This window comes from Carlito syrichta, unplaced genomic scaffold (genome assembly GCF_000164805.1).
Source record: "Carlito syrichta isolate Samal-C Ts95f unplaced genomic scaffold, Tarsius_syrichta-2.0.1 Scaffold167470, whole genome shotgun sequence".
Taxonomy (NCBI): Eukaryota; Metazoa; Chordata; class Mammalia; order Primates; family Tarsiidae; genus Carlito; species Carlito syrichta.
Window position 1 is genome coordinate 465,661 of NW_007111566.1, and position 10,063 is coordinate 475,723.

The 10,063-nt window shown below is 42.9% G+C and overlaps 1 protein-coding gene across 3 annotated transcripts in view; it reads left to right on the forward strand.

Annotated features, from left to right (window-relative positions):
- Nucleotides 1-10,063, forward strand: part of CASP7 (caspase 7) — a 31,526-nt gene extending 21,463 nt beyond the window's left edge. Inside the window, exons 2-6 of one of the 3 annotated variants that reach the window (XM_008051144.2) lie at nucleotides 3,049-3,185; nucleotides 3,657-3,785; nucleotides 5,646-5,821; nucleotides 6,198-6,327; nucleotides 9,138-10,063. In XM_008051144.2, the coding sequence (XP_008049335.1) occupies nucleotides 3,049-3,185; nucleotides 3,657-3,785; nucleotides 5,646-5,821; nucleotides 6,198-6,327; nucleotides 9,138-9,367 (802 nt within the window). In that variant the 3' untranslated portion in view covers nucleotides 9,368-10,063. Of the gene's footprint in view, nucleotides 1-3,048; nucleotides 3,186-3,656; nucleotides 3,786-5,645; nucleotides 5,822-6,120; nucleotides 6,328-9,137 lie in introns of all 3 variants that reach the window. The other 2 variants (XM_008051147.2, XM_008051145.2) reach the window with 2 other exon arrangements.

The following is a 10,063-nucleotide window of genomic DNA, read 5'->3' on the forward strand; positions in this document are numbered from 1 at the left end:
GGACTGCACTGAATCTGTAGGTTACTTTGGGTTGTGTGGACATTTTCACAATGTCGATTCTTGCCATCTGTGACTGACTGCCTGCATTTGGACCTGCTGTGCCTGCTCATGGGTCACTTTCCTGCCCCAGACCTCCACCGTTCTTCCTGAAGGGGGGTTACCGGGCACATGAATTGCTCAGTAAATACTTGTTATATGAATGAATGCATAGTATTGTAATCCTGCCATCTTATGGATAAGGAAACTAAGGTCCACAGGGAGGCAGGGGGTTGTCCCAGATCCCCCAGGTCTGAGTCTGCAACCTGGAGTATTTGTTAGAGTGACTGACCCACCCGCCTCCCACAACTCCCAGCCAGAGTTGGAAGAAGCGAAGTAAATGTGAAAACCCAGCTTGTTGCTTAACGAACATGGGGTCAAGGCATCTCTCTCCCTCTTGGAGTGGCTATCAGGATTCAGTGAGAAAATGCAGATAAGAGTTTCAACAAGATCTGCCCATAGTAAAGACTGACAAATGTTCACTGTTATTATTATTACTTGTAAAATGGGCAGGGTAATACTCCCGCACCCCCACCTCTGAGGCTTTGGTCTATTAAAGACCAAAGATTTTGTGTGTATATGAAAAACTGGGCACATATGTTTTAACATGCCGATGGAATGCTATCAATAAAGGTCGTTAACAGGGTGGCAGTGAGGAAATAAATTCTACGCTTTCCTGCGTGGTGTGTCCTTGAACAGCAGTGCAGAAACTCCCTTTACTGATACTCATAGACTCCAAGGGGTAGGAAACATCCCAGGGAGTACCCGCTGCCACCACATTTTTCATCTAATTCTGTGACTGTCACAAAAGGCTTCATTTACCTACTACATGCAACTGGCTCCGTGTAACGGGAGAGGAAGATGGCATTCTGCAAAGCACAGCTACTCACTGGCTCAGGTCACATGGGCGGATGGACACAGAACTCTGGCCAACCCCAAGTGCAGTACTGTTTTCTGTTGCTACTCTGGGGGAGGAAGCGTTAGGAAAAAACCAGCATCACCTGTAAGCCAGACTACAAAATGGTGGAGAAGCCCAGAGAAGGCAGGAGAAGACATTCAGGATTATTTCTCTTTTAAAAATAAAATGGCATCATGGGAGAAATGTGACCTTATAAAAGTGGAGGATAGGCTAGGCGCAGTGGCTCAAGTCTGTAATCCCAGCACTTTGGGAGGCTGAGGTGAGAGGATTGCCTGAGTTCAGGGGTTCAAGACCAACCTGGGCAACTTGATGAGACCTCATCTCTACAATAAATAAAAAAATAAGCTGGGCATGGTAGCATGCGCGTATAGTTCCAGCTACTTAGAAGGCTGAGGTGGAAGGATCCCCTGAGCCCAGCAGGTCGAGGCTGCGGTAGCTGTGTGCATGCCAATGAACTCCAGCCTGGACGACAGAATGAAACTCCAACTCAAAAAAAAATTAAAAAATAAATAAAAGTGGAGGATAAAGTCATACTGACATGGGAAAACAGCAAGAAGGTATCTGAGGGTTAGATATACAGAGCTCATCTGTAATCTGGAGCAAGGTAGGAGGGGGAAGGGAAGAGGCCACACCCTTTCAGAGATTCTGAGAAACCAACAGATAAGAATCCAGGAAAACTCAAGTGCTGTACCCTTGACCCCATGTTTGTTAGGCAGCAAGCTGGGTTTTGACTTTTACTTCACTCCTTCCAACTCTGACTAGGAGCTATGGGAGAAAGGTGGCCCAATCACTAACAAATACTCCAGGTTGTAGACTCAGACCTGCCTGTTACTAGCTGGGTGATCTGGGACAACCCCCTGACTCCCTGTGGACCTTAGTTTCCTTATTCATAAGATGGAGGGATTATAATGCTATTCATTCATTCATATAACAAGTATTTATTGAGCAACTTCTGTGCCAGGTATTATTCTCAGTGTTGGGGATTTGGCAATTTTCAGAACAGATAAAAGTCTCTTTTTTCTCGGAGCTCACATTGGTACGGATGACTAGCAAGGTGGCTTCCCACCCTCCTTGGGCATGTGTTCCTCTGCCCGCTCAATGGTGCCTGTTGCCACAGTGCCTATATGCCAGACTTTTGGCCTGATGTCTGGAGATTGGAAGGGGCCTACCTTCTTGTTTTAATTGTTCTGTTTGCTTTTCCCCCTTTTAGTATAAATGTTATTAAATTGTAACGTCCACATAGGAAAGTGTACACACTGATGCACTTTGTCTGATGGACACACGTGTATAACCAGCATCCATCCCGAGTAATAAAACATGACCCACACTCAAGAAAGTCTTTATGTCCCTTCTGGTCCCTGACCTTCCCGCCACAGGGAAAACCATCTCCAGACTTCTGGTACCAGGTGTTAGTTTTTTTAGCTTTGTATATACCTTTTTGTAGGTTGGTTATTTCACTCAATGTTAGATTTCTAAGATTCCTTTATGTTGTTTCATGTTGTCATGGTTTATTCATTCTTGTTATTAGATAGTATTTCATTATGCAAACACGCAACAATTTATCTACTCGAGTGGGCATACGGAATATTCCTTGTTTGGGTTTATTACTAAAGAGTACTGCTGTGAACATGTGGGGATCTGTCTTTTGGCATCTGTCTTTTGATTCACTGTGAATATGTTGGCATTTCCCAGGGGAGTTGCATATACATTCAGTTATGTATATGTCATAGGATGCATATACATTCAGTTTTAGTAGATTCTGCTTGTTTTCCATGATGGTTATACAAAGTAGTTTCCCATTAGCGAGGTAGGATAATCCCAGGTGCTAAACACTCAATTTCTTACATTGTAGCCATTCTGGTAATTGTGTAATGGCATCACAGTGTCATTTTAATTTGCATTTCTCTGGCATCTAACAAAATTTACCAAGAGACCCTGTTGACAGTTAAACAGAGTCATTTGTCCACTCCGGGTCTTTTCCTCAAAGATATTGCTGCTTTCTTGGGCACCCCCTTTTTTTGCTAGTAGTAAAATCAAGAGGCATTACATCCAAACTTCTGCCACAGTCACCAACTAATTGTGTATTTCCCCAGTAAGAAGAAGAAAAATATCTCAGGACGATCTGTCAAGACCACCCGGGATCGAGCGCCTACGTATCAGTACAACATGAATTTTGAGAAGGTGGGCAAATGCATCATAATAAACAACAAGAACTTTGATAAAGTGACAGGTAGGTTGTGTGGGTGTGGATTAACCTTTCCTGTTCCGCTCTGTTTTCTCCAATGTGTATCAGGCATTCATCGGAGAAATGCTTTGTCCACCTACTGCAACAGACAGCCCTCTGAAGGTGCTACTTGTGGATCCGGGGGAAGGGATGCGGGTAAATGGAGAACTTTCAATCTAAGGTCCCACCATGTATATTGGCTGATGTGGACCAAGAATCAAGGGAGCTTTGGTTTTGCCTGGAGCTGAGAGTTAATATGAGGAGGCTCGACTGTAGTGGGTGGGCTGAGTTGATAGCCCCTCCTTGGAGTTTGCTGCTTATTTTATTGTGTCCTTGGAAGGCATTTTATATACTGATACTCAGAGCATTTCTGCTGGAGCTGACACCTGGCACATTTCATACCTGGCCTGCTGGTACCCACATGTGGTATTCAGCCCGGGATTGCTTATCCATAAACCTGTTGCATGATTCCCATAGGTATGGGCGTTCGAAATGGAACGGACAAAGATGCTGAGGCCCTTTTCAAATGCTTTCAAAGACTGGGTTTTGAGGTGGTTGTCCACAATGACTGCTCTTGTGCCAAGATGCAATCTCTGCTTAAAAAAGGTGAGCGCTTAACATTCCCCCACCGGTCTTCTTCCTGTACCCGAGAGGAGCAGGACCCAGGCTAGTCTCAAGAGGATACCTTTGCAGGACAGGAATTAGAGCGTGAGAAGCCTGTCTTCCTCCTGGCCAGTACACACCTGTCGTTGAATAGGCAGGTGTCTTTCAGGAAACTTCAATCTCTCCGTAAAAAGATGAAACCAACTAAATTCCAGCAAGATAAGTGGGTTCTGTATATACAGAATGCTCACAGTTTTAAAAGGCTCATTCCTGGGGAAGTAACAGGTCTATATATTACCCTGCCAGATCAGATTATAAGTGTAATCTTAGTGGCAGATAGAGAATAATAATCCCCACATGCTTTTGCACTGCTTTATTTTTTAGATAGCATGTCCGCAAAATTATCTTATTAGCTCATTAACACAACCCCACAATGTTGGCCAACAGAATATTGTCATGCTCATATTATAAATGTGGGGACAGAGTTTTAGGGAGGTAAGAGACATATTGAAGAGTACAGTTAGTAGGGACAGAACTGAAACCTGAGCTTTGGTCTTCTGACTCCAGGACAAATGTATTTCCTATTACGTCATATTACCTAACAGATACCACGTAGGGTACTCTGGTATTTAGGTCAAGTGTTTAAAAGTAATAGCCTACAAATGCATTAAACATGAACCCACAGGCAGAAGATGGGTATACAGTTCAAATCACTGCTGCTTTTCTTAGCTATGCAGCTAAAAAAGAAAAAGATCCCACCTTCTCTCTCTCTTTTTTTTTTAACTAGGCATCTTTTCCTAATTTCTTCAAATTTAACATTTATAAGCTAACTTTTTGTACCCAAGTAGGCCACATGGTAGACTAGACTAGAAATCAGGAGTCTGAGTTCTTGATCTGGCCAAAGTTCTAGAAGCTGGACAACTTGGGCAAGGCAACCATACTGTCCTTCTTCTTTTTTTTTTTTGCTTTTCTGAAATGTATAGCATGATACCAGCTCCTCCTATTTTGGGGAGATGGAGTAGGGATATTTGTCCTTGGAAGACATTTTATATACTGATACTCAGAGCATTTCTGCTGAAGCTAACACCTGGCACATTTCATACCTGGCCTGCTGGTACCCACATGTGGTATTCAGCCAGGGATTGCTTATCCATAAACCTGTTGCATGATTACCATAGGTATGGGCATTCGAAATGGAACGGACAAAGATGCCGAGGCCCTTTTCAAATGCTTTCAAAGACTGGGTTTGAAAGCATTTGAACTTAGCCAAGAGAAAGTTCGTAAGCATGCTTTGAGAAGTATAACAGCCTATGTAGGCATATGGACTTGTCCCAGTTGTAGTTTCTGTTCTTGTGAAAGGTGAATCATTCCACCCAAGCCCAGAGCATGTCTTATTCAGAGAATTCTTGTTTATTGTCCCATCAAAACAGTAAAGCAGTTATTTTTCTTGACCCGTATATGTAACCGATTCCAGTGAGGACAAAACTCCCATTTTCCACTTCTGTCCTAATTCATCTGATTTTAAAATAAGCTAGGAATCTCAACTCTGTCACCATCACCTTGTACCTCTATTATAAAAATTAATACAAAAATCACTTTGAGTACAGATGCACAGGTTTCTCAACAATTAGAATGAGAGAAGCCATACTTGCTCTGTCTGAAGCCAACCAGGCTTGACAGCAGCCTGGGCTTGAAACACAGCACCAAAGCCCGAACCAGTTGTGTCACCTTTCAGCAAGATTATTAAACCTCTTCCACATCCTCTCCCTTGTGCAGCTGTCAGGCTACCTCTGGGAATACTACATCTAAGGTCCCACAGGACTCGTGCTTTAAATGTTCAGTGTTCCAATTGTATACTTGCAGCTTCTGAAGAGGACCATACAAATTCAGCCTGCTTCGCCTGTATTCTATTAAGCCATGGAGAAGAAAATTTAATTTATGGGAAAGATGGTGTGACACCGATAAAGGAATTGACAGCCCATTTCAGGGGGGATAGATGCAAAACCCTTTTAGAGAAGCCCAAACTCTTCTTCATTCAGGTAATCACTTTTCAAAGCTAATACAGTTGCAAATGGGAAGCGACTACAGAGTGACTGGGATGGCATCATTTTTACAAATTTACATGCTGTTTCCGTTGGGGCATGCAAATCAGGGTTTTGTTTTTCTATCTCTGAATGGTTGGCATATGTGTTTGCATTGGATCACAAACTATGAAAGTTTCTGTAAGACATTGCACTACTTTTATTTGCATCGCTTAGTAATTCAACCCAACATTTATTCATTGGTTCATTCATCAAATTACCGTTGAGATTTTAGTATATGCCAGGTGGAGTTCTAGGCACAGGGACTCAGCAGAGAACAGCATGTATGTTTCTGTTCCCAACTCCACGGAGTGATCTCTGCTTTGCCCATTAGGCTTGCCGAGGGACAGAGCTCGATGATGGCATCCAGGCTGACTCAGGACCCATCAATGACACAGATGCTAATCCCCGGTACAAGATCCCAGTTGAAGCTGACTTTCTCTTTGCTTACTCTACGGTTCCAGGTATCAATAACATTGTCCACTTACCACACCATTCTATTCCACCGTCGAAATGCAGACTTGAGAACTTGATTCATTTTCTATGGCTCCAGCAATAAATGACTACCAGCACGATGGCTTAAAACACACAAATGTATTCTACAGTTCTGGAGGTCAGAATTCCAAAATGGGTTGGCAGGGCTAGGTTCCTTCTGGAGGTTCAGGGGGAATCCAATTCCTCACATTTGTCATGCATCTTAGAACCTCCCGCATTCCTTGGTTTGTGGAAAGCCAGCAACCTCACATCTCTCTGACCCTTCTTCCCTCCTCACAGCATTCCCTTTCTGACCACACTGGGAAAGAACTCCTATGATTAGACTGGCCCCACCTGGATAATCCAGGATCATCTTCCTATCTCAATCCTATAACCTTAAAGTCCTTTTTGCCATGTAAGGTTAAATTTTCACAGGTTCCAGGGTTAGGGCATGGACATCTCCGTGGACCATTATTCTAACAACCATAGAGCTGTATTCACTTTCCTCTCCAGGAAAGCTGAATTATCTTACATATTATTACTATTATTATTGATAATTATAAGAACAAACAGTTCTATAGCACTTTACAATCTAGAATGTTTTTCAGCTGGGCACGGTAGCTCATGCCTGTAATTCCAGCATTTTGGAAGGCAGAGGTGAGAGGATTGCCTGAGCTCCGGAGTTCCTGAGGCCAGCCTGGGCAACTTGGAGAGACCACATCTCTAATTTAAAAAAAAATTAGCCAGATGTGGTGGCGCATGCCTGTAGCTCCAACTACTTGAAAGGACAGGGCAGAAGGATTGCCTGAGCCTATCATGTTGAGGCTGCAATGGTCATGAGCATTCCACTGCACTCCAGCCTAGGTGACAGAGTAAAAAAAGTTAAAAAAAAAGAATGTTTTTCATGTGTAGGTAGTTAGAAAAGGTGTTGTTGCTGTCCTGGTTTTATAGATGTAAAAAAAAAAAAAAAATGAGTTTGAGTGAACTTAAGTGATATGCCCAAGGTCAGGTAGAGATTTCAGTCCACAGTAGAGCTGGGTCTCAGGATTTCTTTACACTGCAACCTGTATGCAGGCACTGGAAAACGCCAGTAATGAGCACACCATCTATTTATCAAGCAACATGTCTAACTGAGTCTGTTCAGTGAAAGTCCTTCCTTTGTTTTGGCTACAAACATCTCTAAGTTAGAATTTTCCCAACTATAATAGTAGTTTTGTCAAGTGCTTGGTGCAGAGGTATTGATTACAGTAAATAGGTCTGTGTGGTTGGAAAACCAGCTCTGGCAGGATCTATAGATGGGATTTGTGAGAGCGATAATTTCACAAGTTTTAAGGATGGTGTAAGATAAAAAAATAATTTGGTCTTCCTGTTCTAGAGAGGAGGCGGTGTAATGGGGGCATATGTCTTTGTAAACAAACCGGTGGCAGAGTTGTAGGTGCTCCAAGCAAGTTCTGGAAGAGCTCAAGGAGGAAGGGTGAACTCTTCAAGGAAGGCAGGTGATAGCAGCTACTCTAAAAAGCAGCCTCTGTAACTGAGTCCTAAAAATTCAAACAGACAGGGGTAAGACAGAAGCCTGAGAGATCAAATTACCCGAAGCATTTGGTAAAACTCAAGACCAGACCACAGGGAATATCAATCTACTTGGGTTGCTATAGCAAAATGCCCTATTCTGAGTGGCTTAAGCAACAGAAATTTATTTATCTAAGTTATGGAAGCTGGGAAGTACAAGATCAAGGTGCTGGCGGATTTGGTTTCTGGTGAGGGCTCCCTTCCTACCTTGTAAATGGCTACCTTCCTGCTGTGTCCTCATATGGCAGAGAGAAAGAACAAGAATAAGTGTGCTCTCTGGTATTTCTTCTTATAAGGACACCAATCCTTTTGGATTTGAGCCCCACCCCTGTCACCTCATTTAACCTTAATTACCTCCATAAAGGCCTTATCTCTGAACACAGTCACATTGTGGGGTAAGTCTTCAACAAATGAATTTTGAGAGGACACAGTTCAGTTTGAGCCATAGCACAGGGCTTGGCCCAGGCCAATCCTGGACAGGTAGGCAAGGGTCCCTATCATGGTGGGCCCTGTGTACTATGCGAAGCAACCTGAAACTTTCCCCTGATAAAGAGGTGTAAAGGAACTGTTTTGGGTCATGGAGTCTTGGGCCGAGATTCACACCCCCTCCCCCTTAAGCAGCAGGTCTCCTGGCTCAGCCCAGCAGGCAGTTGGGCATCCAGCCACCTTTCACCTCTGGATTTCTTTAGCAGGATCCAGCTCTAATTCACAGCAGGAACACAGCTCAAAATTCTTCAAGATTCCCGGTAAATTCCTTCCCTAGTCTTGTATTAGAAAGTAGCACTGACCCCAAAAGGATGACAAGGAGTTCCAGAGTTATGGAGTTATTCTCCCACATTTGTTTTGAAAGTCTTAATGTGCAGATTTGTTTCATACTCACTGGCATACCAGATATGTATCATGTGGCACTTCATCAAAACTAATGCCAGAGAGTTCCCTGGCAACATACTCTAATGCTGGCCCTAAGTGATGTTGGCTACCATTGGATTTTTGTGCTGGAACACCCAGTGCATTTTTGAGCAACTTTGTGCAACCTTCTAAACCTAAGATGTTTTCTCTCTGAGCACATCAGCATAATTCTCATTAGTGATGTATGTGCAGAGTAGAATGAAATAATTTCCAAAAAGCAGGTTTCATGAAAGCTCCAAACATGGAAAGCTCATTCTCATTGGTGAGTGGAGCAGCTACCGAAATTCGCTGATTTGATCTTCTCCTTTCTCTCCTATTAAAGGCTATTACTCATGGAGGAGCCCAGGAAGAGGCTCCTGGTTTGTGCAAGCTCTCTGTTCCATTCTGGAGGAGCACGGGAAAGACCTGGAGATCATGCAGATCCTCACCAGGGTGAACTACAGGGTAGCCAGGCACTTTGAGTCTCAGTCTGACGACCCGCTCTTCCACGAGAAGAAGCAGATCCCGTGTGTAGTTTCCATGCTCACCAAAGAACTCTACTTCAGTCAATAACTATAACTATTCCAGGGGGCATTCTAACTGAGAAACTCCGGATCACTTGTTGATGAATCCGCTTTTTTCTTTTTACACTTTTGAAATATCTGGAAATTCTACAGATTTTAATTTCAGGAAAATTCATTGATTCAACAGGGAAGAAACTTTCTGGTGCTGTCTTATATTCTCTGACTTTTCAGAGACTTTTTTTTTTACAATATTATTCATTTGATGACTGTGTAATTTTCTCTTAAAATTAGCTTTCTCTTTGTATGTTTTTCCCTTGTTGTCACACTCACTACATGCAACAAAAGTGACCTCTGGAAAAGGCTCTTAGCTGTGTCTACTGTAGTTGGTGATGACACTGGTACAGTCAGACATGTATTTGCACTTGGCAAAGAGAATCCCAGTGTTTGACCAAAGATCAGCCAAAGAGATATTTTTTGGCCTGTATTGCAGAAAGTGAATATTAAGTGTGATTTGTGTGATTTCCATGGGCTTAGGGCATATTCTCATGCAAAAATTTCCAGATAAGTTAGAGAAGATAGAATTTAATGACTCTACTATGTATCAGTCAGGATCCAGTCTGGGAAATAGAAACCACTTGTGTTTCGATAGAGGGAACTGAATACAGGAAGTTGATATACCTAGATGATGAAAGAGAAGCTAAATAGCAAGAAGCTGTTACCATACTCAGGGCTACAAGGATAATGG